Source organism: Ornithorhynchus anatinus, chromosome 19 (genome assembly GCF_004115215.2).
Source record: "Ornithorhynchus anatinus isolate Pmale09 chromosome 19, mOrnAna1.pri.v4, whole genome shotgun sequence".
Lineage (NCBI taxonomy): Eukaryota > Metazoa > Chordata > Mammalia > Monotremata > Ornithorhynchidae > Ornithorhynchus > Ornithorhynchus anatinus.
The window spans coordinates 15489047-15516528 of record NC_041746.1 but is presented as its reverse complement, the minus strand read 5'-3'; the positions used below and the strand labels follow the sequence as shown (position 1 = coordinate 15516528).

The window sequence follows — 27482 nt, the reverse complement described above, 5'->3', positions numbered from 1 at the left end:
TGAACTGGACTGGGGAGAGATGGAAGGCGGGGAGGTCAGCAGGGAGGCCGATCCAGTAGTAAGGGCAGGATAAGGTAAGGATAATTGATATCATCATTTCAGTTCATTCATTCAGTCGTGTTTATTGAGTTACTGCGTGCAGAGCACTCAACTAAGCTCTTGGAAGAGTACAATACAACAATAAACAGTCACATTCCCTGGCCAAAATGAGCTTACGGTCTAGAGTTCTGCCATCTGGCCCAAAGCTGGCAGATTACCCGCCCCGACTAGTGAGAGTTTCACCCAAATATGCGCACCCACTGAACTAATTATAATGCCAAAACAGTAGAAATCCCCCAGACTCATCACAGTGTCTCAGGCTTCACCAGTTGACATACGTATCCAGTGTAGTCAACCATTTCGCATTGGTTTACGGAGGCTTAATTACGTTGATTTTCAGGGATCGGAGAGCGAGGTTGAAATTGGAAGCTTGTCTGGATAGGCAGTGTATGAAATCCCCTCGGTGACCCGTCTTTGTTATCCTCTTCTTTCCACCTGGCTTGGTAGGGGTTTAACCGAGTAGTTGTATTTCATTCGGTTCCCGATTAAAAAGCATCCGTCCGGGTGGAAAGGTCTCTTTGGATTTATTGACTTTTGTTAACACTGTAAGGTGGGTCTGTTTCTTTCATAGCCGCATTAACTAGTTTCCTTTACAAAAAAAAAAGGGAGAGAGGATTGGAGTCGGTACTCCCGAAGATGAATAAAGCTTGGAAATAACAATATTCCTAGTGTTAATCTTACCATAAAACCAGAATAGTGCTCTCGAAGGATGAGAACTATCGATTCCTATCCTTCGCGTGATGGGGAGTGACTAAGTTTGTTTTCCATGAGCCAAGACGGTACCGAGCTAAAAATGTACCGCAGTATCGTGTGTTATGAGTATTTATTTAGCACTTATACAGAACAGAGCACTGGGCTGGAAACTGAAGATACAGGATCCAAGAAGATACAAAATATGGGCCCTGTCTATTGTCATGGAGCCTAAGTTCTAAAGAGGAATGTAGGACTTGTGAAACTGTGAAAGATGACAAAATACTTAAACCGGCCTTCTAAAAGTAAGCTGATCATTCCTCTTAGTTTAGCTGACGCTCTTGTATTTTGGGGCCTGGCTTAGAGACCTGGCAGGTTCCTTTAAAAATATATATATATATATATAAGCAGATGCCCCGTCTGGATCACGGAAGTGAGGACTTCTTTTTGTTTGTTTTTGTATTAAGCTCTAGGGTAGATACAGCTTATCAGGTTGGAAAACAGTCCCTGACCCACATGAGCCTCACAGCCTTAGTCCTCATTTGCAGACGAAGGAACTGAGGCGCGGCGAAGTGAAATGACTTGCCCCAGGTCACACAGTTGGAGGGTGCTATCCGGTGTAGCTCTCCTCTGCCGCCTTGTCAGTCGACGGTATTTACTTCCAACCTAGAGCTCGCAGCACCTAGTGGGTGCCGGAGAGGGCTTCTCCGCATGAGCAGTTTCTCGGAGCGACATGATGCCTTGAGAATCTGCCGGAGCACAGAAAAGCGGGGAGAGGAGGAGGCGTCGTGTGTGTGTCTGTGATTTCCCCCTCCCCTCTGCCCTAGCGTTGATTCATTCCGTCGTATTTATCGAGCTCCCTGTACTAAGCACTTGGGAGAGTGCAGTCCAAAGGTAGCAAGAAGGGAGAGGTGTTTATTGAGCACTTACTTTGTGCGTAACACTGGACTAAGGGTGTGGACGAGTACAGGATAACAATCAACCGACATTCCCTGCCCACAATGAGCTTGCAGACTAGGCGTACTGTGGAGAGAAGAGGAGGGCGGAACTCTTATTAACGGCTGTCTCCCCCTCTAGACACGAAGCTCATTAATAATAACAATAATAATGTTGGTATTTGTTAAGCGCTTACTGTGTGCCGAGCACTGTTCTAAGCGCTGGGGGAGATACAGAGTCATCACATCGTCCCACGTGAGGCTCACAGTGAACCCCCATTTTCCAGATGAGGTAACTGAGGCACAGAGACGTTAAGTGACTTACTTGCTCACGGTCACGCAGCTGACAGGTGGTAGAGCCGGGATTCGAACCCGTGACCTCTGGCTCCCAAGCCCGGGCTCTTTCCACTGAGCCACGCCGTTGCTCTACGGCTGCTTCTCTGCTTCGTTGCGGGCAGGGAGTGCGTTGGCTGATTTCTCTTGCACCGTATTCTCCCAAGCGCTTAGTACAGTGCGTCGCACACAGTAATGCTCTTCCCCTCTTCAAATCCCTACTTAAAACTCACCTCCTCCGAGAGGCCTTCCCAGACTGAGCTCCCCTTCTCCCTCTGCTCCCTCTACCCCCCCTTCACCTCTCCGCAGCTGAACCCTCCTCTCCCCCTTTCCCTCTCCTCCTCCCCCTCTCCCGTCCCACCCCCTCGGCGCTGTACTCGGCCGCTCGACTGTCTATATCTTCATCACCCTATTTATTTTGTTTATTTTGTTTAATGAGATGTACATCACCGTGATTCTGTTTAGTTGCCATTGTTTTTACGAGATGTCCTTCCCCTCCACTCTGTTTATCGCCGTCGTTCTCGTCTGCCCGTCTCCCCCGATTAGACCGTCAGCCGGTCAGACGGCGGGGACCGTCTCTATCTGTTGCCGACTTGTTCATTCCGAGCGCTTAGTACGGTGCTCTGGACATAGTAAGCGCTCAATAAATACGAATGAATGGATGAATGAATGAATGAATGAAAGTAAGCCCTCCGTAAATACCATTGCTAGGGGCCTTTGCCTGAGAAAGAGCAGACGACAGAGCTTTGGTATTTAAGAAGAGAGTGATTCGTTCATTCCGTCACACCTATTGAGCAGTTACTGTGTGCAGAACACTGTACCGAGCGCTTGGGAGAATAGAGTATAACAATAAACAGACGCATTTCCTGCCCACAGCAAGCTCCAGCTGGCCGACGGGGATGGCTACCAAGTGGGTGCCTGTGTCCAGTGTGGAAATCCCGGTAAATGTTTGGTAGGCATGCCGCTAGGATGAGCTATTGAAATTTCACTGGAAGGAATAGACATTTTTGAAGCTCCGCTCCCGGGATGCCCTGTTTTCCGGGGAGAAAGGGATAAAGTCAGCTGATTTAGAAATCACTCAGACGTTAAAATCTTTGAACCGGCGTATTTCCAAACTAGCAGAAAACGCCAGTCTCTCTCGGAGTCAGATGATCCGGCAACATCTGCCACATCCGCCTTCTCGGAGAGGGAGCCGGGAGATCAGCAGCGTGGCCTAGCAGAAGAAGCACGGGTCTGGGAATCAGAGGACCTGGCTTCTAATCGAGGCTCTGCCTGTCTGCCGCGTGACCTTGGGCAAGTCACTCCATTTCTCTGGGCCTCAGCTTCCTCACCCGAAAATTCGGGACTCAATATCTGCCCTCTTTTGTACTTAGACCGCGAGCTCCATATTGGCTAGGGTTTATGTCCAACCTGATTAACTTGTATTTACCCCAGTGTGTAGAACAGTGCTTGGCACATAATAATAATAACTGTGGTATTTGTTAAGCATTTACTAGGTGCCAGGCGCTGTTCTAAGTGAATACAGGCATTCGGGTTAGACACAGCCCCTGTCCCCCATGGGGCTCCCAATCTTGATCCCCATTTTACAGGTCTGGGAATTGAGGCCAAGAGAAGTTAAGTGATTTGCTGTGAGCCTCGTGTGGGACCACCTGATGACCCTGTATCTCCCCCAGCGCTTAGAACGCTTAACAAATACCAGCATTATGATTATTTGCCCAAGGCCACAAGCGGAGGAGCCGGGGTAATAGGTGCTTAACAGATACCATTATTGTGGCTGTTATATTGTTAATTATCATGAGGATCAGATGGGAAAGTTAATTCTGCGAAAACCAGCTTAGCAAGAGCAGAAGTTCTCTCGGCTTTAGAGCGGACCTGCACAGCGGCTCTGTTCCCGCATACCTTGGCTGCCTTTTGCCTTCACCTTAGCCGTCGATGGAATCACGCTATATAAATTGAAGGTGCCTTACGATAAAATCTTCTTACCGAGTTGGGTGCACACACTAAAGCTAATAGGGTGGTGAAGATTTTAATTTGCTACTTTAGCGTTCGTACCCCTCACTGTATCCCAGAGTAATAAAGGTCTGCATTAGCTACGGGCCCTGCGGTGATTTTTTTTTTTTTTGATTTTTTTTGGTAGATAAGTCAGGCATATTAGTCCATGCCCAGGGCCTAGAGCAAATTAAGCATCCACCCTTGAGGTAATCAAGAGGAGCAGGGTACAAATACCCGTGGGGTCAAGGGGACAGAGGCGACGGCTACTTGTGTGTGGATTTGGCATCCGGCAGCTCGACCCCATCTGCAGGAGAAATCTAGCTCAGAGCTGGCTGTGGGGCACATTGCTACGATGTAAATAGATACCATTGATTGATTGGATGGACTTTCACCATCATACGACTGCCTGTACCCTCACTTAAATTGTACTGTATTGTAATTCTGTACTCTCCCAAGCGCTTAGTACAGTGCCCTGCGTAGAGTGAGCGCTCAGTAAATACGACTGAGTAGATCCCAACTGGCACAGGCCTGTTAGCCGACCACCAAGCGGCCGATAAAGCAGGTGCCAAGGACTAGCGAACCTTAAGATCAGCCCCCGGTTTGGGCCGTAGTCCAGTTAGTATTTTTCGAGTGCCCACTTGATGCAACGCGGTGAATTAAGTGCTCGGAAAGTGCAAGGGACTCGGCACGGCCTGGCGGAGAGAGCGCGGGCCTGAGAGTCAGAGAACCTGGGTTCTAATCCCGACTCTGCCCACAGTTTTTGTTTGACCTTGGGCAAGTCACTTCTGTGTGCCTCAGTTTTCTGAACTATAAAATGGGGATTAAATACCTCTTCTCCTTCCTACTGCGAGCCTCATATGAGACGGGGACTGTATTCAAACTAATGAAGTCACGTCTACCCGAGCGCTTAGAACATAGAGTAAGCGCATGACATGTTTCCTGCAAGGGCATGTTTCCTGCTCAGAGAGAGCTGACATTCTAATGGGGGAGTTGGGCAAAAAAAAATTTATAGATAATATTCAAGGTAAATGATTGTACAGTGGAATAAATTTATCCATTCCCAGCACTCTGTGTATAAGTTCACAAGCCCTCAAGATAGCCTGGGTGTCTGTACCATCCCGATCCGGTCCGAACAGTCGGTTGGGGATGCCCTGTCGGGAGGGGTAGAATTTCAGGAGGGTGTAAAATGTGGGGCTGGGCTTTGTTGGACTTGGGGAAGAAGGGAGTTGAAAGGAGTAAAGAGAGCGTGATGGAGAAAAGCCGGCGGAGAGAGCAGATGGATGTGTTGGCTGTGGCGTGAGACAGGAAATCAGCAGAGGGTTTCGAGGAGAGGAGAGCTGTGGGCCAAGTGAGAAGCTTCAGGAAGATGATGATGATACTAGTAATAATTATGGTATTTGTTAAGGTCTTACTGTGTGCCAGGCATTGTTCTAAGCACGGGGTGGATAGGAGATAATTGGGTTGGATACAGTCCCCGTCCCACAAAGCGCTCACAGTCTTCATCCCCATTTTACAGATGAGGCGACTGAGGCACGGGTAAGTGAAATGACTTGACCAAGGTCACACGGCAGACAGAGCCGGGATTAGAATTCATAACCTTCTGACTCCCAGGCCCCCGCTCTATCCACCAGACCCTGCCTACCCCTACCTGATCCGGGCGGCAGAGCGGAGTATCAGTCGGAAGGGGTCTGTCCTTGATGCAGTGTCAACCGCCAGGCCTAGCTGGATCCAGAAGCCATCCAGACCCCGAAGCAAACTGCCCGCTGACGTTATCCCGAACAGGGCTCTCAGCTCACTCCCCGCTTTCCAGGACACCCACTCATCCGCGAGGAGCAGAAAGAGGGAAATCGTGCCCATTTTCAGAGCACTTAAGCAGTCTGCTCCGGTACTGATCGAGACAGGGACCCAGGGAATTTAGGCTTTGAGCTATATTTTTGTCTCTAGCGGTGACCTGGTGACTTCAGTGGGTTTCCCTGTAGTGGAGAACTTCCAAGAATTATATATATATAAAAAACAATCTGAGCTTTTCCCTTACTCTTTTGATCCTTGCCTTCTCTTTCCCCTCCTTCTGTATCAGCCTGCCCTGAGGAGGAAACATACCTTTTATCCTGGCTCTTCCACTTGTCTGAGGTGTGACCTTGGGCAAGTAATTTCACTTCTCTGAGCCTCAGTTCGGTCATCTGTAAAAGGGGGCTTAAGGCTGAGCCCTATGTCCGGGAGGAATTCTGTCCAACCCGATTTACTCGTATCTACCCCAGCTCTCGGAACAGTGCCCTGGTACATACTAAGTGCTTTTTTTTAAAACCAAAAAAAAAAGCAAACATTATTAATATCCAGTTATCTTTTCTGCAACTCCCTTTTCCCTGGAGTTGGGTTTTCATGGGAATACATGTCTGGGGTTGCTCTTGAATGTCTTTGCCTTTGGCTCCCTCTCTAAACTATAAGCTCATGGGTTCGAATCCCGGCTATGCCACTTGTCAGCTGGGTGACTGCGGGCAAGTCACTTAACTTCTCTGTGCCTCAGTTACCTCATCTTTAAAATGGGGATTAAGACTATGAGCCTCACGTGGGGCAACTTGATTACCCTGTATCCACCCCAGCGCTTAGAACAGTGCTGTGCACATAGGAAGCGCTTAACAAATACCAACATTATTATTATTATTATGGGCAGGGAATGAGTCTGCTGATTCTGCTGTATTATACCCTCCCGAGTGCTTAATACAGTGCTCTGCACGGAGTAAGTGCTCAGTAAATACGACTGATCGGGCAGATGCTTAGGATAGGGCATGTGAGCTAGAGAAGGCAAATTAAAGTTCCAGAAATCTCCCTTCGAGCCCTAAAAAACCTGGGACCTAGACACTCTCTATGTTGTTCAAACTCATTTACTGTCACCGAAAGGAGATGGCGGCAGGACCCAAGAAACAAATCATGTAAAATCTCCGCCTGAGGACAAGCAGGAAATCAGGTCAGTTGGCGCACAGTTGTTTAGTCATCGCTCCTAGGTGCTAACCGGGGCCATTTTAAAAATAATCTCTCTATTGGATTATTTTTTAATTGTTTCGGGAGGCAGTTCGTACAAGGAAGATCATTTGTCAGACGTATAACTACCTGGCGTGAAGTCTGCATAATGGCAGTTAAGTTGCGATAAGAAGCCCAGCAAACAAGCAATAAAAGCTTAGAAGGCGTGATTTCTGGCACTAGATCGGGTGTTAACAATTTTATATCACAGCGTTTTACCTGTGTGGCATCTTACATGGGAGATAACTAACTGCCAGTTATGACATTTGGAAGTCAGGATGAAGAGCTGTAAAACAGACACAGAAGCGACACCCCAAAATCGGGCTAGTAAATGACTAGGCGACCTCTGGAAAGGTCTGACCTAATTATCCCTGCTAGAATACCGCTCGCTGGTTTAGTAGCAATTTGCGGTTCATTGTCATGATAAACAAGATAATTGATATAAATGAATGTGATCATGTAAAATTGTTCCCTAAATGCATGTTTTTGTTTGGGAGGTGTAATTTTCCTTATGGCACATCACCATTAATCTTGAAATGGGAAGGTTTAACAAACTACCCGACACAGAGGAAGATATTAGGCGAGTCATCTCTTAACCAGAGGTGACACAAATATTTGGTGGAACTAGGACATTGCGGTGGGAAGCGGGGGAGATTAATGGCCATAGTAATGAACAGCTGGAGCATGCACATTTTCAAAGGTGACTTTTACCCTTTAAACCAGAAGAAAAGGGTCGCAGCAAATGGAAACCTGCCCATTTTCATCTGAGGGTGAAGGCAAAGTAACTAGATGTTGGAATGAGGTCTTGTCCGCCCTCGGTTTCCCCCACTTAGCAAGCGTTCCCGCCACGGGGTAGAAATGGGGGTGACGGGGGTAGGAAGGATGCTCTCGGGAAATTACTGTTTTCATTTTTTTAGATCTTGGCACCTGACTTCCTCTTCCTTGTGCCCAGGAGCACTGGGAGTTTGCCCAGCTGCAGGGCCCAACAGTCAGCGTTCTAGAATCCTCCCTGTAATTTGGCACGATCGGATGTCTCTCTTTAGGAAATGTCAAGGACCCCGCAAGCAGAAGGGGCCGTGTAATCTCTCCGCCTGCCGGGAGGCCCCCGGTTGAAATCATTGGCAGGCGATTTGAAGAACCTTCTTCCAGTGATGTGTTTATCTCCGTCGACCCCAGGCTAGGTGGCGGCTTTTTTTTCTTCCTCCCCGCTTCTACATAGTACGTTAAAGAAGAAAGAGTAAAAATCGGGTAAAGATTAAGAGAGGATATAAAAAAAATGGAGCGTCCTTGGTTCTCCTCTGGGGAACGCCGTGCGGATCTCATGAATCACGACGAACGGTCAGAGCCTCTGGGGGGAATCGTTGTTATTTTTAAAAAATTAATACAAAATCATTTATTTGTCTTCGGGGCTGTCGGCTTTAAAAGAAATCTTTGCTACACAAAGGAGAGGAGAAACGAGGAAATACAATTTCTGCTCGGGCTTTGGATTCCGCTGTGTTATCAGGCAGCTCTTCAAAGGCCCAGAACTACCAGGGTGGTTTGCTGTCCACTTGAATGTCATCTTTTCACCGAGAGGATGTGCTGATATTACTCTCTCCCCAACCTCCCTCCATCCCTTTTTGGAAAGGTTAGCCTTTCTTCAGCCTTGTATAGCTTTTCCCAGCAACATCTGCCGGCTTTGCGGTAAGCACACCCTGAGGAAATTACGAACGTGTGAAGACAATCCCAGTGCCCCTGGGACTCGCTTCCTCACAGAACCGAGCAGCCGCAAGGTCCATTTCTCTTTTCCCCACTCCCCTTTACACCGCAGATTTGGAAATTCTTGCAATGTGACTGTGATTTTCCTCTCTGCATACTCCTCCGGATCATGCCGTAGCTAAAGATGCTTCTCTCCCAGCCGCTCTCCGAGCGATTACCATTTGGAGAGGCGGGCGGCCCTTTTGTTTAACGAAGGAACTCCCTGGCTACCGTATAAGCACGGTAAGCGCTCAATAAATACGACTGAATGAATGAATAAGCAGTGCAGTGAGTCTCCCTCAGCGTAATGACTCGAACGATCTCACTCCGATTCGGCCGGTGGGTCTGAAATTGCTGCGCCCAGCAGATATCGACCCCGCGGAACTGCTTTCTCTCTTCCGTAGACAGCCGGCTGTATGTGACGCTAGCGGGTGTTAATAGTTCTGCGCGGGTCAGTGGAAATGTTATTGGTTCTTCCTCCTCCCCGCTCCATTCATTCATTCAGTCGTATTTACTGAGTGCTTTACTCTGTGCAAAGCACTGTGCTGAGCGCTTGGGAGAGTACCCTACAACAACGGACACATTCCCTGACCACAGCGAGCTCACAGTCTAGTCTTCACAGTTGGCAAAGAAAGTTGCCTTTTCCGCAGAGTCACGAGAGGGCCCAAGAGCCGATGATGATAATTGTAAGAAATAAATAATTATAATGTTAAGCGCTTACTATGTGCCAAGCATTGTTCTAAGAACTGGGTAGATACAAGGTAATCACTTGGGGCTCATAGTCCTAATTCCCATTTTACAGATGAGTTAACTGAGGCGCAGTGAAGTGACTCGCCTAAGGTCACACCGCAGACGAGTGGCGGAGTCGGGATTCGAATCCATGTCCCCTGACTTCCACGCTCGTGCTCTTGCCACTGCGCCTCCCCCGGAGTCGGCACAGTACGGAGGAACCGATAGGCCCGGCTTCTGTTTTGAATAATAATTCTAGAGAGATCTTGAATTTCAGTGGGGACTTCCTCCAGAGGGCTCACACCACTTTCAGGAGCATCACGCCTCATTCCTTTTCCTGGCATTCCTACAATCTAAGGAGGTGAGGATGGACTGAGAATAAAGGAAGCCAGAGAAGCGTGGCCTAGAGGAAAGAGCCCGGACCCAGGAGTCAGAGGGCCCAAATTCAAATCCCGCCTCCGGTGCTAGCCCGCTGTGCATCTTTGGGCTGACTTCTCAGTGCCTCAGTTTCCCCCTCTCTAAAAGGGGGTTCTAGCACCGTATCTCCGGCCCCGGGTGGGACAGGCACCTGATTATCTTGTATCTACCCCGGCGCTCGGTACAGCGCTAGGCTGATAGCAAGTGCTTGACAGGTGGTACGTTAAATAAACTGTGGACGATCAAGTGGCCGCTAGGAGCTGAGAGAAGAAACCGGGTCCCCAGACTCCCCGCCGGTATTTTAAGCCCCGGGGTTCTCAGTCGGAGGCCTGAGAAGGGATTTTTCTTAAGGTTACTAAATAGACTTCAGGGGCTTGACCCAACCTGGGGAGAGTGAGGTTTCGGCAATAACGGACATTTTCTTAAAGGGCAGGTTTTATATTATTTTTAACAGAATGCCGATTTTCTTTGTCCAAACACCCACTTTAAAATATCTAAAGAATACCGCTGGGACTATGAGTTGTCGATCAGCAGCCTCGTTAGCTCCCGCCCCCGCCGATGACGACGCTTGCACGTGAGGAATAAAATCTTTGAATTCGAGGGACGGCCGTGCTTCCGCGCAGCTGAACACGCCTGACAGAAATCCGGGCACCGAGCCGACGTCTGACATCCCAGCTTTACCCCGTCTTGCTATCGCTCAGCTCTCTCTGCGGGCATTCGAGCATTTACACCTTACTGAACGCTTGGGAGAGTACGACCCAGCAAAACTGGCGGGCGGGTTCCCAGCCCGTAACGAGCTTACGGTCTAGGGACGAGCTGACATCCTCACGAACTAGTCTCTTCCGACCGACAGCGCTCCTCTCCCTCTCTCGTCGAACCCCGGGTCTACAACTCTTCCAAGCTTTTACCTCCCTCCTCGAGTCCCCAAGGCTCCCACCTCTATCACTACCCTCCCTGACCCCTGAAGACCTTACCCGCCTCGTCGATGGCAAAACCAAAGCCATCGGGTGCAAACTGCCCAGGACGTCTCCATCTCCTCACCGCTGTACTACCTCTTCTTTCCTTATTTTGCAAGAGAAGGTCTCTCCCTACTATGCCTTAAATCCAACCCTTCTCCCCCTTCCACCGCTCACCCTCTCCCCCCAAAAAAACATCTGCCCCGATTAGTCTCCCCTTGGAAACCGCTGTCGTCAACCCAACCGTCCGACGGGTTCTTCAGACGTGCTCAAAGCTCCCCCAGGTTGAAAAAGCTCCATCTTCATCCCACAGCCCCTTCCAGTTATCGCTTCATCTTTTTTCTCCGGTTGCTATCCCAATTTCAGGGATGGCTCATTTTTACCCGCTGCCTTCGCTCCCTCGCCACGGCATTGTTCACGGCATTCGTTTCAGCACTTACTTGGTTCCGAGCATTGTTCTAAATGCTGGAGTAGGTGGTGGCCCAATGGATAGAACCCGGGGCTGGGAGTCGGCAGGACCTTAGTTCTAACGCCGGCTCCGCCACTTGTCTGCTGGGTGGCCTTGGGCGTGTCACTTCACTTCTCGGTCCCTCAGTTCCCTCATCTTTAAATGGGGGGTTTAAGTGCGAGTCCCACGTGGGACAGGGACTGCGTTCAACCTGATTGACTCGTATCTACCCCAGCACTTAGTACAGTGCCGGGCATATAGTAAACACTTAAGAATCACCATTATTATTACCCTAATTATTATCATCGACCAGGACGGCTACATCTCCTTTCTCGACCCACAGGATCAGGCATTTGACGCCTTGACTACACTCTCCAAAATCACCAACGTGCCCGCCTCATACCGCATCTCGTGCGCTCCGCTGTGTCCTTCAGCATTGTGGCCCACTTCCTCCTCCCCGGAACGCTATCAGACCTCGGTTTTGCTGACCCGATACTAACCTAGGTCTCCTCTCGTCTCTCTGGCCGCTCTCTGGCCGCTCCATCTCAATTTCTTTCGCCGGCTCTTCTTCCACCTTTCGTCCTTTTACTGCGGATGAACCTCATGGGTCGGTTCTGCCCCCACCCTTCTCAAAGAACTGATCCACTCGCATGCTTTCCGCTCCCAGCTCTCTGAGGGTGCCTCCCAAATCCACCTCTCTGGACCTTCCTTGGCATCGAAACTGGAATCTTGCCTCCAGGACACCTCTACTTGGATCTCTATAGTGTAAGCTCACTGTGGGCAGGGAATGTGTCTACCAACTCTTGCTTTATTGTACACTCCCAAGCCCTTACTGCAGTGCTACGCCCGCAGTAAGCACTCAGTAAATACCACTCAACATGTCAATCTGCTCTCTCAACTTGCTACTTTTCAACCTTCCCACCTCGTAGTCCAGTGCTCTGAACGCAGGAAGTGCTCAATAAATACGACTGATTGATGGATTTCCAAGTCTACCTACTTGACCTCCCACTTCTGCCCTGTCACCCACATTATTCCTTCAGCTTGGAACCCCTTCTTTTCCCAAATCCAATAGACCACAACCCTCCCGCTATTCAAAAGCCTCCTGAAACCCCTGTCCCTGCAGCAAGCCTTCTCTAATTAATTCCCACACCCCAAATCACATAAATCTAAATCAACCATCTCTAGCACTTAGGCATTCATTTATTTATGCACATCCTTAGCACCTACGTGTATATATAATTGTTCATTCAGGTATTTATTTTGATGCTTTTTTGTCGGGTCCCCTCCCCATTAGAATGTAAGCTTCTTGTAAGCCTGGAATATGTGATTTGTTCAGACTTCCAAGGGATTAGTACAGTGCATTACACCCGTGGATCCTCAGCAAATGCTGTTACTTATTACTATAGTGCTGCCTGAACGCATATACCCTGAAGAACAGAAAGCAATAACTATATTGTATAGTAAATTACACTAGTGGTAAAAGGCTTCCCTGTGTAATTTTCAGGGCCTCCTCGTCCTCCCAAAATGCAGTTGTGCTTTTATAAGTTTCCATGTTAAGGAGAACGCTTGAAGTTTAAAATGATTGCATAGATGTAGTATTTTTGCCTGACCTAGTGCATGTACTCAATTATTTTTTGTTATGGTTTTTGTAAATGCTTACTATGTGTCAAGCCCTGTTCCGAGTGCTGGAGTAGTTACAAGATAATCAAGTTGGACACAGCCCCTGTCCACCTGGGACTGTCAGTCGTATTTATTGAGTGCTTACTATGTGCAGAGCACTGTTCTAAGTGCTTGGGAGAGTGCAGTAAAACAATATCACAGACACATTCCCTGCCCACAATGACCTCACCTTCTAGAGGTGAAGTAGGAGGGAAGATTTAATCTCCGTTTGACAGATGAGAGAACTGAAGCCCAGAGAAGTGAAGTGACTTGCCCAAGGTCACACAGCAGGCAAATGGCAGAGTCAGGATTAGAACCCAGGTCCTCTGACTTCAGTCTGACTCTCTTTCCACTAGGCCTCGCCGCCTCCCCATTTCTTCCAACAGTTCAACACACCACCTCCAGGCACTCCCATTTTCGAATGCCTGACGTCGCCTTCTTTAGCAATGTTCTAACCAAAGTCCGTCACCCAGACACTGAACGACAGAACTCAGAGTATTGTTGAGCAAGGTGCTTTTGCCCAACTCCTTTCAGTCTGTTGTCATATATATCCTACTTTCTACTATCCAAACTTGGATTAACTTTGGCCTTCGGGAGAAGAATATGTGTTTCACTGAACCTTCGTTCTGATGGTGGCTGAGCTCTGGAAGTACGAGCCCAGCCAGTTCATTCATTCATTCAGTCGTATTTATCGAGCGCTTTCTGTGAGCTGAGCACTTTACTAAGCTCTTGGGAGAGTCCAGTGCAACAGAGTTGGGAGGCTCGTTCCCTCCCACCAACAAGCTTCCAATTTAGAGGAAGAGATAGGCATTAATAGAAATAAACTAAAGATATGTTTGTAGATGCTGTGGGCCGGAGGAGCAGGTGTGGTAAATATAGGGAGCAAATCAGTGCTGTCTATTTGTTGATAGAACTGCAAACAGTACAGTGCCTTTTTAATTTTTTTAGTGGAATTTGTTAAGCATTTACTACATGTCCAACACTGTTCTAAGCGCTGGGGTAGGTACGAGTAGGTCTGGCAAAGTCCCCGTCCCATGTGGCGCTCACGGTCTAAATAGGAAGGACGCAGCAAGTGTTCTGCACATGGTAAATGCTGAGTAACTACCAATGATTGATTCCTGGGAAGAATGGATTTCCAAATACTGCTTTCAAAGGAAATTTGCGTTTTGGAATGATCGATGCCTCTGTTATGGAATGTTGTGTGATTCCTCAAGACTTAAGGGATATCGTGTACCATCTCAAAATCAATGCGATTTTGTGTCTTTGAGAATCTGATGGTGGGGTTAGTCCCTCAACTCAAAACTTCTACGGTTAAAAAAAAAAAAGAAGAAAAAGTATAGCTTTATTACAAGAATACATTGAAAAAAAAACAACCCTGACAAAATGAAATCACCACAGTTTTTCATTGTGCCTTTAACAACTTTCATGCATCCTTTGCTGTCTTTGCTGTTGTAGTTAAAAAAACTATATTCCCCAAGTTGTGGCGATGGCTTTGAGGCGGGAATGCAAAATTGTTTTAGTGAGCTCACTAAAAATAGCAGGAAGGAACAAACACCATATAGTTAAGCACTTTGATCCTCACTCCGGCCCCACAGCACTTATGTATCCATCCTTATACTGCATTGTTTCCCTTATCAGTAATTTATTTTATTTTTTTCATGTATTTTCACCACTTGCCTGCCATATGACCTCGGGCAAGTCACTTAACTTTTGTGACCCTCGGCTTCCTCATCTGTAAACTGGGAATTAAATCCAACTTCTTCCTACTCAGATTACGAGCCCCATGAGAAAAGGGGCCTTGTCCAATCTGATTATCTTTTATCTACCCCAGTGCTTAGTACAGCGCCTGGCAACTAGGAAGCCGTTAAGTGCCATAATTATTTATTATTATTATGTATGTGTCCCGTGCCCCCCCCCCCCGGTGTGTGCAGGGACTGTGTTTATCAGCTCTGTTGTATTATAATAATAATAATGCTGGTATACTTTCCCAAACATTTAGTCCTGTGCTCGGCACATAGTAAGCACTTAATAAATGCCATACATTCATCATTCGTGGCATGGGAAAAAAATGGCTTTGTAACAATAATAATAATAATAATAATGGTATTTGTTAAGTGCTTACTATGTGTCAGGCACTGTATGAAGTGCTAGGGTAGATACCAGCTAATCAGGCTGGACACAGTCCACGTCTCACGTGGAGCTCACAGTCTCAATCCCCGTTTTACAGATGAAGTAACTGAGGCCCAGAGAAGTGAAGCGAATTGCCCAGGGTCACCCAGCAGACAAGTGGCAGAGCCGGAATTAGAACCCAGGTCCTTTGGTCTCCCGCAGCCAGGTCGTGCGTTTGTTTAAGCCGTTGGCTTCATTTGCAAGTGCCATAAAGGAGTAATATTACGGAATAAACACATGCCGGGCAAGTGCTTTTGATGGTGAATCGTTTCACCAGATTCAAACCCAATCTTCCCAAATTAAAAAATAGACTAAAACCCCAGAGCTCCTGAATTACGTATTTTAAACCCCAAAATCTAAAACTAGCTATGGACTGTGATATTAGTTCATATAGTTGAACAGTATCCTAGCAGCTATTTAGACACCTCACCAGCCAAAACAAGTATTGAAGGGTAGGGGAGTTAGTTCTAGCCCACCACTTAGGACGAGAGTATTGGATAGGAGCAGAGGGGATATGCAGAGCTAAAGAACAGTCTTGATTTATGTGGCTTTCTAAATGATGGGTTGCCACTCATTTCCCTAGAAAAACAGTAGTACGAACACCCCCAAGTTAGATTAATAGTCGAAATGAATCTCTACAGAGAGGAAAAACCATCCCGTAGCGTGCAGGATGTAGAAGTTGAATAGCAGCTCAAATCTGAATGGGTACTATTATGAAATACAAGCGAATATAACCACGTTTTGAGGTTAAAAACCACCGTGTCGCACACTGAACTAGTGCTACTCCCACACAGTAATGGCCCTGGGACTCAGTTCTGAGGCATTGAATTTCTGAATGTTGAAACTTCTGAAAATCGTACACTGTTGTTGAGAGAGGTACACTTGTTCTAGTCATTAGGATCTTCTCTGAGAAGTAGCATGGCCTAGTGGAAAGAGCACGGGATTGGGAGTCAGAGGACCGGGCTTCTAATCCTAGCTCTGCTGCCTATATGCTGTGGCCCCTTGGGGAGGTCACTTCACTTGTCCGTACTGTAGTTCCTTCGTCTGGAAAATGGGAGTTAAATTCATTCATTCATATTTATTGAGCGCTTACTGTGTACAGAGCATCGTACTCCCTCCTAATTAGACTGTGAGCTCCGTGTGGGACAGGGACCATGCCCAACCTGATTATCTCCTTCTGTCCCGGCTCTTACGTGGTCCAGTGCTTGGCACATAATAAGTGCCAACAACCACCATAAAACGAACAAAAAAAGACCTAGGTTTCAGGGACCGCGGCCACGAAACAAAAGAGCTCTGGGCCCTCGTCAATAGCCAATCCTGCTGGGGCATCCTCCAGTTCTAACTCTGTTGTTGTTGATAATAATAATGATATCAATTTTTGCTAAGCCCATCCTATCTGCCAAACACTTTACTAAGCCCATGACAAACTGCTGCTCACCCGTACCTCGATCTCGTCTATCTCGCTGCCAACCCCTTGCCCACGTCCTTCCTGTGGCCTGGAACGCCCTCCCTCCTCAAATCCGACGGACAGTTACTATCCCCCCCCCCCTCAAAGCCTTACTGAAGGTGCATCTCCTCCAAGAGGCCTTCCCAGACTAAGCCCCTCCTTTTCCCACTCCCTTCTGCGTGACCCTGACTTGCTCCCTTTTTCTTCTCCCTTCCCGGTCCATATCTGTCATATATTTATTTGTATTGGAGACTGTCTCCCCCCGACCTTGAGATTTTAAGCTCGTTGTGGGCAGCGAATATGTCTGTTTAGTGTTATATCGTACTCTTCCGAGCACTTAGTACAGTGTCCTGCCTGCAGTAAACCCTCAACAGATGCGATCAAATGAATGAATCTTCCAACTGGAACCTAATCCTTTTTCGCTGAGGGAACGGAAGGGTTTTGTGTGGAGGAAGGGGTTGGGGGGGCGGTGGGGGGAGTTCTATAGTTTAATCTAGCGTTATCTTTTTACAACTGCCGAGAAATAATGAGTGTCAGTGGCTCCACTTGGAGGAAATAGGATTGTAATAGGGCTCTAGTCAGTTATTGACTCTACTAACAAGTTTCAAGAGCCCTGTGTGTCCGTACCTGGTGAAGCACTTTCCAGCAAGTTATTAAACTCTCATGGAATTTCAAACTTTCAGCTTGTACCTAAGGGGGGAAATTTGGGCAGTAAGCACTATCCTCACCCTCCCGTACAGACCTGTTTCTGTAGAAGCCACTGTCCTATTTTCAAACCATTTTCCAGTGGAAATAGTCACAGAAATTTTCTAGAGAGCAAAAATGCACAGTTCATCTTTGTAAAAGTGCTTTAAGATGATAGTCCTCTGTAAGAGCTAAGTGTTATTTCCTTTTTTTTTTTCTTAAATCTGCTTGGAGTGGGATTTTTTTTTATTCCACCTTCTCTTAAAGGTGATCTCTGAAGACAGTTAAATAACATGTCAGTCTTATCTTTAAATATGGCTGGTACAGGTGGCCCCTCAGGTCATGTCCTAGTGAAGTAATACTGCCTTTTAAAAAATTTATTGCCCGAGAATTAAATTTACTGGCAAGCTGTTGACCACCCCCAGTACCGCATTAGAGCGGAGAGCAGTAAAATAGTTTCCAGTCACTTTTTCTGCAGTTAGCCAATCCCCGAATCGCTCTTGGATTCATGCACTTGCAGAATGTACACACTTTAACATGCATCTTTTACATTCTGAAATAGCAAATTAAATTTGTCTGAGCAAAATTGCTATGTGCGTGGAGGGGGAAAAAGTAATTTCTGCCGAGGCAATTCTCCCTTGCTTTTCACTCGCGGCCTAGGCTATTATAGTAGGCGCCTTGCTGAAGAATGGCAAAAGAAACCAAGATAGAGACAGAATCAAGACTGTTGTTTTTGGCAGAACGTTTCTGTAAACAAAGTGACACAAATTGAGGCAGAAATTCCAAAGGGAGAAGGGAGGAGAACCAGAGCACGGGAAAGAGCGCGCAACGCGATGTCCCATCCAGATGGTGTTTTTAATAAATTTATCAGACGGGTATGAGATGCGATAATGAACATTCAAAATGGGGAGTGGCAGAGTCCCCTAGGGAGGAAAGACAGTATGGTACCTTCTGTGTGTTGCAATTAGGCTCACTCTCTAATTTCCCCACCACAAGAGGACCACAGGATGGCATTCATTAGACAGCAAAACAGGTTGCTGAGCAATTATTAGTCAGGTTCATTTTCTTAGAGGGAAAGGGAGTTTGGAAAGAGAACCAGAATCGTATTTATGGTGTAAAGATGGACTTGAATGGCCCGGTCAAATGCAGACTTCATTTCTAGCCTCTTCTACGGACCGAGCCGTCCGGATTCAAAAAGCGGCTTCAGCGAGACCGCTGCTTCCCTTCCAGTCCACAGAAACTTTTCAATTACTTGAACGTCCTTTTGAGTGTCGTTGAAGAAGGATTCTCTTTGGACTGTAGGAGAGGAGAAAGAAATGTGGGGGTGGAAAGAGAAAAGAGGCACAGGATATATTCATATTTGACACTGGTATTTTGAGGACAAGGGCACTTCCTAAAGATCTGTGCTTTCTCATAGTTTGAGACCTTTCCAGGGTAGGTTTTTCTGGTGTTGGTCTTAGGTGACTTACTGAATAGGAGTTGTGTGGAAGATCTCTTCGGCTCCTCACTAGCTCTCTGTGAATTCTTGAACGTCGAGTTCTGAACATTGTACGAGGAGAGGAAGTGTTATGACCTGGCCATATCTCTCCAACTACACTAAAGCCTCCATCGAAAGTACACTCAGTCCTTCCACACGGTGTGTTTTTGAGTTGCTTTTTCTTTCTCTATGGGTTTCGTAGAGAATCCCGCCGAGGAATTAGGGAACGTGCGTGTGTCTGGACAGAATAGCAACAATAATAATTGTGGAATTTAAGTGCTTACTATGTGTCAAGCACTGTAGTCAGCGCCGGGAAAGATAGAAAATAATCAGGTCCCACCTCGGGTTCACGGTGTAAGAAGGAGGGAGCAGAGGAATTAAATTGAGAAGCAGCGTGCCTGGTGGATAGAGTGGATAGCCTGGGAATCCAAGGGACCTGGGTCCTATTTCCGGTGTGTGTCTTAGAGCAGTTCACTTCTCTGTTCCTCAGTCACATGAATCAATCATCAGTCGTATTTATTGAGCGCTTATTGTGGGCTGGGCACTGTACTGAGCGCTGGGGAGAGTACAACACAACAATATAACAGACACATTCCCTGCCCACAGAGAGATTACATGTGAAATAGAGATTTAGACTGTGAGAGCCCCATGTGGGACTTGGACTGTGCTGATTAGGTTTAATCTACCCCATTGCTTAGTTCAGAGCTTGACCCGTACTAAGCGTTTAACGAGTACCACAGTTATAATGACTGCTGTTCTATCCAGATAGATACACCTTGTGGGAATAATTTCCCTTTCTACACTCTCTGCAGCTAGTTTTAGTCCATTATCTGCAGTCTCTGAACACTTCATTTAAAGTTTACGGATTATTTCCAAACAGTTCCCTTCCCACATCTGCCCCAAGAGGTGTTTGTTCCCCTCGAGCATTTTACCGTATTCAGTTAGTTAGATTTCCTCGCAGATGTTTTAATTTATTCTTCGGTGATGGGCTCTCGAGCAGAGGTGCCGATGATCTTTCCAGTGGGAAAGAACAAAGCAGCTAAGGATGTATATGAGGTGGGATGTTGAGTATTAATAATAATAATAATAATAATTGTGGTATTCGTTAAGCGTTGGAGTAAATACAAGATAATCAGGGTGGACACAGTCCCTATCCCACATGGGGCTCGCAGTCTTAATCCCCATTTTACAGGAGAGGTAATTGAGGCCCAGTGAAGTGATTTGCCCAAGGTCACACAGCAGACAAGTGGCGGAGCCAGGACTAGGGCCCAGGTCCTCCGACTCCCAAGCCCGTGCTCTTTCCACTAGGCCACGCCGCTTCATCGCTGAGGATTGGTCTGGGGATCTGAAATGGGAAACGTCAAAAGTGCGTTTCCCCTTTGACCGGAGAGAGAGGTAGTCTTGGGCGTAGAAGGTGGCACTCTAGCCGGCTCACTTGGTCCTCACACTGAACTTTTGTCTGGCAATCCACAGTTCCAACGGAAAACGTCGCGACGATCGCCGACTGTGCCAGCGTGATCGAAGGCGTCAGCCGGAGCCGCAATGCCTTGCTGAATGGAGACACGAAGAACTACGATTGGGATTCTGGCTACACCTGCCACCAGCTGGGAAGCGGCGCCATCGTGGTGCAGCTGGCCCAGCCATACATGATCGGCTCGATACGGTAAGGAACCCAGGCCCCTTTGCTCTTAGAAACCGGCGGAAATCGGGCTCTCTGACATTTCGAGGCCGCGGATATGACCGTATCTGACCTACCCAAATATGTAAGCACCGTATTGGTAGGTTTTTACTGGGAAGCGATTGGAGTTTTTGGTTTGCTTTGGGGCTTTTTTTGTTATTTGTTAAGTGCTCACTATATAATAATAACGTGCTAATAATAATAATAATAATGGTATTTGTTAAGCACTTACTATGTTGTTCTAGGCGCTGCGGTAGATACAAGATAATCAGCTTGTCCCACATGGGGCTCACAGTCTTAATCCTCATTTCACAGATGAAGTTACTAAGGCATAGAGAAGTTAAGTGGCTTGCCCGAGATCACACAGCGGACAGGTGGCGGAGCCGAGATTTGAACCCACGCCCTCGAGTGCGAGGCACTCTGCTAAGCGCTGGGATAGATACAAGCTAATCAGATTGGTCACAGTCCTTGTCCCACATAGGGCTCATAGTCGTCATCCCCATTTTATAGTTGAGATAGCTGAGGCCCAGAGAATTGAAATGACTTGGCCAAGGTCACCCAGCAGGCAAGCAGCAGATCTGGAATTAGAATCCACGCCGTCTGGCTCCCAGGCCCGGGCTCTGTTCACTAGGCCATGCCTGTATATAGTCCATCGGCTCATATCGAATTTACTCAATTAGATCGGACTCGGTATATCATTCGGTGGTATTCATGGGGCGCTTTACTGTTTGCAGTAAGTGCTCACTGTACTACGTGCTTGGGAGAGTACAGCACACCAGAGTTGGTGAACATGTTCCATGCCCCCAAGGAGCTTTGCAGTTTAGACTGGGAGACGGACACTGATGTAAATAAATTTCAGATGTATAAATAAGGGTTGTGGGCTGAGTGTGGGGTGAATAGCAAGTGCTTAAAGGGTACAGATCCAAGGGCGTGGGTGACGTAGACGGGAGAGGGATTAGAGGAAATGAAGGCTCAGTTGGGGAAGGTCTTTTGGAAGAGATGGATTTTAAGCCAGAGAGGTGTTCTGTCATTTGTGGAGGGGGAGGGAATTCCGGGTCGGGAGGACGACATGGGTAAGGGGTCGGCAGCAAGATAAACAAGATTGAGGTACAGTGAATAGGTTGGCGTTAGAGGAGCGAAGCGTGAGGACTGTTGTTGTTCTCTGGTTCTCCATCGGCTTCCTTGTGTAATTGCTGGATTCAGCTCTTTCTTAAAGCAGCGACTTTCTTACGGGGGCTAGGAGGAAGTGCCCCCCGTTCTTTGACACCATAACTCTTCATTTTACATTTTAGGACTCAATACATCGGGCCATTTCATCAGAGCACTTGATGCCATATTCTAGTAATTGTCAACGCTCAGTTGCGTAAAGTCTTCAAAATGTTTACATATTTCTCTCATCGATGTTCTGGAGTGTCATTTCCATGCCCCAAGTTTCTAACTTGCATGAAATCTAATTTGTTTTTCATGCGTCTCTGCCTACATGATGGTGTCTTCCTCTCTTTCCCCCATTACACTCTCAGCTCCTCAAGAGTAGGGACCACATTTTGTGTTTTTCTACAACTCTTCCTTGTGTGGAGGAAGCAGCGAGGCCTAGTGGATAGAGCCCGGGTCTGGGAGCCAGAGGACCTGGCTTCTAAACCCAACTCTGCCACCCGTCTGCTTTGTGACCTGGGGCAGGTCTAATAAATAAATTGTTCACCGATGAGTTTATTCGGCAAGCCCAGCTAGAGGGGGTCGATCAGGCAGAACGGGCAGCGGGCCTCCCGGGGAGTCCACTAGGAAAAAGGGGAGTTGGGCAGCGGGTGTAGAGGGAGCTGGGGAAAAGTCACACCTGTTGCCTTCCGGTGAACCGACAAAGTAGGTGGCCAACAGGGCTTAGAGAGGGAAGAAGAGTGGGCCGCGGTGGGGTTCGGGAAGAAGTAAAAGGAACGTAAAATCCGTATGTAAAAGGTATGCAAAACCTGGTGCGTTTGGTATCCGCCCCACCCTCAGCCCCACAGCACCTATGTCCACACCCATAAATGATTTATTTCTATCAATATCTCTCTTCCCCTCTAGACTGTAAGCTCGTGGTGGGCAGGGAACGTGGCTACAACTCTGTTGCATTGTACTCACCCAGTCGGCTTAGAACGGCGCTCTGAACACAGTAAACGCTCAGTAAATGCTATTGATTGGAAGATAGTAATCGGTGAAGGTTGCAGGTTAGGAGGCTACGGGTGAAAGGTGTGATATATGGTTAAGCGCTTGCTTTGTGCCAGGCACTGTACTAAGCGCTGGGATAGATACAAGCTTATCAGATTGGTCACAGTCCCCCATCCCACATTGAAGCAGCAGCGGGACGCAGTGGATAGAGCGCAGGCCTGGGAGTCAGGAGGTCATGAGTTCTAATCCTGGCTCCACCACTTGTCTGCTGTGTTATCTTGGGGAAGTCACTTCACTCTCTAGGCCTCGGTTACCTCATCTGGAAAATGGGGATCAAGACCGTGAGCCCCACATGGGACGGGGACTGTGTCCAACCCGATTTACTTGTATCCACCCCAGCTCTTAGTTCAGTGCCTGGCACCTAGTAGGCACCTAAATACCATAATAATAATAGTTACCATTATTATTATTATTCTGAGGCTCACAGTCTTAATCACCATTCTAGAGATGTGAGGTAACTGAGGCCCAGAAAATATAAGTGACTCACCCAAGTTCACACAGCAGACAAGTGGCAAAACTGGGATTAGAGCCCAGATCCTCTCTTAATTAAGCCATTCTGTACAACACGTGCCCAAATTGCCGGGATCTAAAAGAAATCAAACAGCATGTTCAGAGAATTTGATGTGGACACCCTCTCCCCTCACTCCCCCTGCCATTTCTGTCCCTGCCATTTGACACTCTGTTCTTCCTTTCTTCCCTGTTCTGCCTCTTTCTCACTTTTTCCTTGCTCTGCCCAGGCCCATCTTGCTCCTCCGTTCTTTGTTCTCCCTTCTTTCCCCTCTTTATTTCTCCCACTTTGAAGCACACTCTATGAAAGGTACTGTTTTAGAATCCCATCTTTGCTTCCGTCTTTCCTACCATTTTACCAGCTTTGATTTTCCCTGGAATTTAGACTTCTGACTTTGCCCTCAGGTTGTTTGTACACTGCCCAGGGGATTGTACCGTTTTACTTAATAGAGGTATAACGGTAACATGGGCCTAAAATATCAATCAGTTGTATTAATTGAGCGCCGACTATGTGCAGAGCACTATATAACAGCGTTGGTAGACGTGTTGTCAGTGCAAAAACCCGTGCCCGTTTTAAATCCGGGCAGCGGAAGACGGAGACTTGCCGTGAATGTTTCAGTAAATACCCAAGAAATACGATTGAATGGATAGAAATAACCGACCGGTGGGGGATTCTTCACCGCCATGTTTAAAATGTGGATTTAGCAGCAAACCCAGTAGGTGGCAACATTGCACTGCACGATAGAGAATCTGAATTTGAGACCACTAAGGTCAAATGTCTCGCTTTCTACCTCCGTCCTAATCAGGATCTACTTCCAAAAAGGAAGCGTGGGAAGGTCCGAAAGGAGGTGAGGGAGATGGTTCGTCAGATGAAACGGGAAGTTGTTGGAGGAGAAACTCTCTGCAGTAGGTAGAGAGCAGGGTCACGTAAAGGATGAGAATAGACCCGTTTCGGGGTGAAGAGAGACCCAGAAGTTCAGTACGGAAGGGCAGAGGCTTAGCGAACACAGTATCGTAAGGGATCATCGGTCCGATCCAGTAATGGCACGCCTTGCGATCTCACGTTGGTAGACGGGGTGAAAGATATAGTCAGAACTCCCGAAGGGATCTAGGTCGCCTCTGTGACGGTGCCTGGATCTGGGGAGAGTTTCATTGGGTTACCAAGCAGGCTTGCTTTGACGAAGATCTGTTAGGAACTACCTTATCAGGCAGCAATACTAGCGATTCGAATTGGGCCCGAGAGGGGGAAAAAAAAGTAGGATTGGGATTTAATTGACAAAGCGTTGAAAAATGCAACACAAGGCCTTTTTGCGTCTTTCCTAATTAGGCCCTTGGTTTTTGGAATCTTCTCTCTGACCACCACTATGCCAACCTTACTTGAAAGCAGAATAACATCTGTAAACTCTTTTGTGTTCTCTGAAGCGGTTAGTACAGTGCTGTGCACCCAGTACGCGCTCAGTGAATACCATTGATCTTTGTCCAATTTGAAACTTTCAACTTCTTTAAACCAAACTATTATGTCTAGAGCTTAAAAAACAAAATCCAAACAGCCGAAGCTCCCCGTAACTACCACAGAGAACAAACGGACACGTCTCTGGGAAGCTGGCATTATGCTGTCAGGAACTGAATTTGCTTCTTCTGTTACATGATTAAGAGAGCAAGGCAGACTTCCAATGGACAAGCACCACGTCAAAAACCAGGGGTTCTGGTTAGCGTTGATTCATGTGCCCAGAAAGACATTTATTGATCACAAATTGGATCAGTCCCACCTGTTCATAGCCAATAATGGGTGGTTAATTGGTGACATTTGACCTTCGGCTTTATTGCTTGGCATCACTGACTTAATTTCCCAGTCACCGTACCCTGAAGAAGTCCCAGTGATACAGAAGCAACACCTGGGAGAAAGATTCATTCAGTTGTATTTGTTGAGCGCTTACTGTGTGCAGTAAGCAGAAAGATCTGAAGAGACTCAAGCCTTTTCACTCTGTCAGCCTGGAGGTTACTAGAAATGAGGAGTGTATTTTTTTTTTCTTTTTGGGGGCCAGCTGGCTGCCGAATTAGATTCTAAAATAAGTTTCCTTTTAGGTGGTGAATGTCAGAATGAAGTTTCAGTCCGGAATTAGGGTAACTCGGTCCTTTGCGCTTTTTTTCCGAAATTACTGGGGAATCGGAATTTTTCTTTCAAAAAAATTGGTTCTGCCCTGCTGAGAAATCCTTGTACATACCCGATTTCAGTCGTTAGGTAACTTTGCAGAGAATACTCCTTGACAACATCTGAATCCCAATATTAGCAAGTATTCCCTAGGCCTAACAGCAGCCTTATTGTTACCATACCAACATATTCTGGCAGGGAACTGTGATCCAGCTCCTGGAAGCCTCTCATTTCCCTCTTCTCTAGATCCTTTATACGCCTTAGTGTTTGTTCGTTCTCTCTCTCTCTCCTCTTCCCTCCCTCCCCTCTTCCCCGACCCCTCAATTTCCAGCTTACTGCCACCATTAAAATAGCTGTCTTTGCCATTTGAGGGAATTGTCAGTGAGGGTGCCTCAGAAATAGCCTCCAGCTCTGATCGTGACAGCTGCCTGGACCCCGATTCTTTTCTCTGCTTTAACCCGACTTTCGGGATCCTTGGCCTGAGATGGGGTTCATCGTCCATTTTCACGTGGTGCAGGGGACGATTATGCCACGCAGTCAGTCTTATTTTTTGAGTGCTTACTGTGTGCAGAGCGCTGTACTAAGCACTTGGCGGAGTGCGGTTTAACAGAATTGGTAACTCATTCCCTGCCCACAGTCAGCTTACAGCCTAGAGGCCTCAACAGAATAGAATGCACACACAACTATCGCTCCTCTTGGTTTTCCCCAAGACTATTATTCTTCCACAGGAAGGAGAATTTCAATCCACATCTTGGCAGTAATGGTTTTGCATATAATAAGGATGGTATTTGTTAAGTGCTTACAAGGAGCCAAGCACTCTTCTAAGCTGGTTTCCAATGCTCTACCAAATGTCTGATGTTTTCCTTAGGAGAAAGGAAAATAAATTATGGGAATCTATCTTAAAGCTAAGTGATTGAGAAGTCATTACCTTTTTATATATATATGCTACGTGTTAAGTGTTTACTTTGTGTCAAGCCCTGTTCTTAGCATTGGTTGGAGTAGATTCAAGCTGATCAGATTGGGTCCAGTCCATGTCGCACGTGGGGTTCACAGTCTTAGTCCCCACTTTACAAACTGAGGCACAGAGGGGTTAAGCGACTTGCCCAAGGTCACCCAGCAGGCAGGTGGCAGAGCCGGGATTAGGACTCAGGTCCTCTGGCTCCCAGGCCCGTGCTTTATCCTGTTAGGCCGTGCTGCTTCCCAAATGTGTTACATCATTTTCAGGTAGTTTTAAAAGCTCTTGGATCTTCGGTAACCAAAGTCAGCTGTGTCCCAACAATCCAAGAAGATGCAGAAGAGATGTAGCCGATTTTTTTTTTTTCAGTTGAGACTACTCCCGACGCTTGAAAGGAGACGTATTATCGTTCCTCTGGCTAATCACGATATCTTTTTCAATGTTTCAGGTCCGTGCCAGAAATCAGATATGTTCTGCATTAAGCACTCCTATAAGCGAGGCTTTTTTCAGCTAATATATTGCTTGCACTCCTAATTGTAAAATAGTCAGTTATGGTAGCTATTTTGGTAATAGCTTGAAAAGGATGGTCCTGTAATTGATATGTGCAGTGCTGTGAGTAAAATAAGCACAATGTTGACTATAAACCTAATTGTGAATGAGTAGGCCCTCCAAAGCTAGAAACGTGAAGATCTCAAGCAGCCAAGTAAACCATCTCTCTCTCAGGGGGCATTATGAGGGTTAAGGAGTTAATGATTTTAAAGCATTTTGAGTTTCTGAGAAAACTGTTACGTGAACAGTAGCAACGGAATTTGCTGCAGAGTGTATGTTTTCGGTTTATTCGGAACCCTTTTGGTCCTTGGGGTTAGAGTCCTTTTAACTTTGCGAAAGGGAAAAACTTGTGCCATTTATGAAAGTTAATTTGGCCCAGAATGGCCACGCTGCAAGTGAGTTCAGGTCTCGTGCTTATGATATACGGCGACTTTTACATCTCCAAAATTGCACAACAGTGCAAAGTTAGGTCCTGCTGGGGCATGTCCTGCCCATCCACCTCCGCATCAAACAGAAAACTCCTCACCATCAGCTTTAAAGCAAGCAATCACCTTGCCCCCTTGCTCTTCACCTCACTGCTCTCCTACTACGACCCGGCCCGCACACTTTGCTCCTCTAATGCCAACCTACTCACTTTACCTCGATCTAA

The 27482-nt window shown here is 47.0% G+C and overlaps 1 protein-coding gene across 3 annotated transcripts in view; it reads left to right on the top strand.

The window, feature by feature from the left end:
* The window catches only part of BTBD9 (BTB domain containing 9), a 260533-nt gene that overhangs the window by 154479 nt on the left and 78572 nt on the right, over positions 1-27482 (top strand). For all 3 annotated transcript variants that reach the window (XM_029047292.2, XM_029047291.2, XM_029047293.2), the window contains exon 8: positions 20264-20453. In XM_029047292.2, the coding sequence (XP_028903125.1) occupies positions 20264-20453 (190 nt within the window). The remainder of the gene's footprint in view (positions 1-20263; positions 20454-27482) is intronic.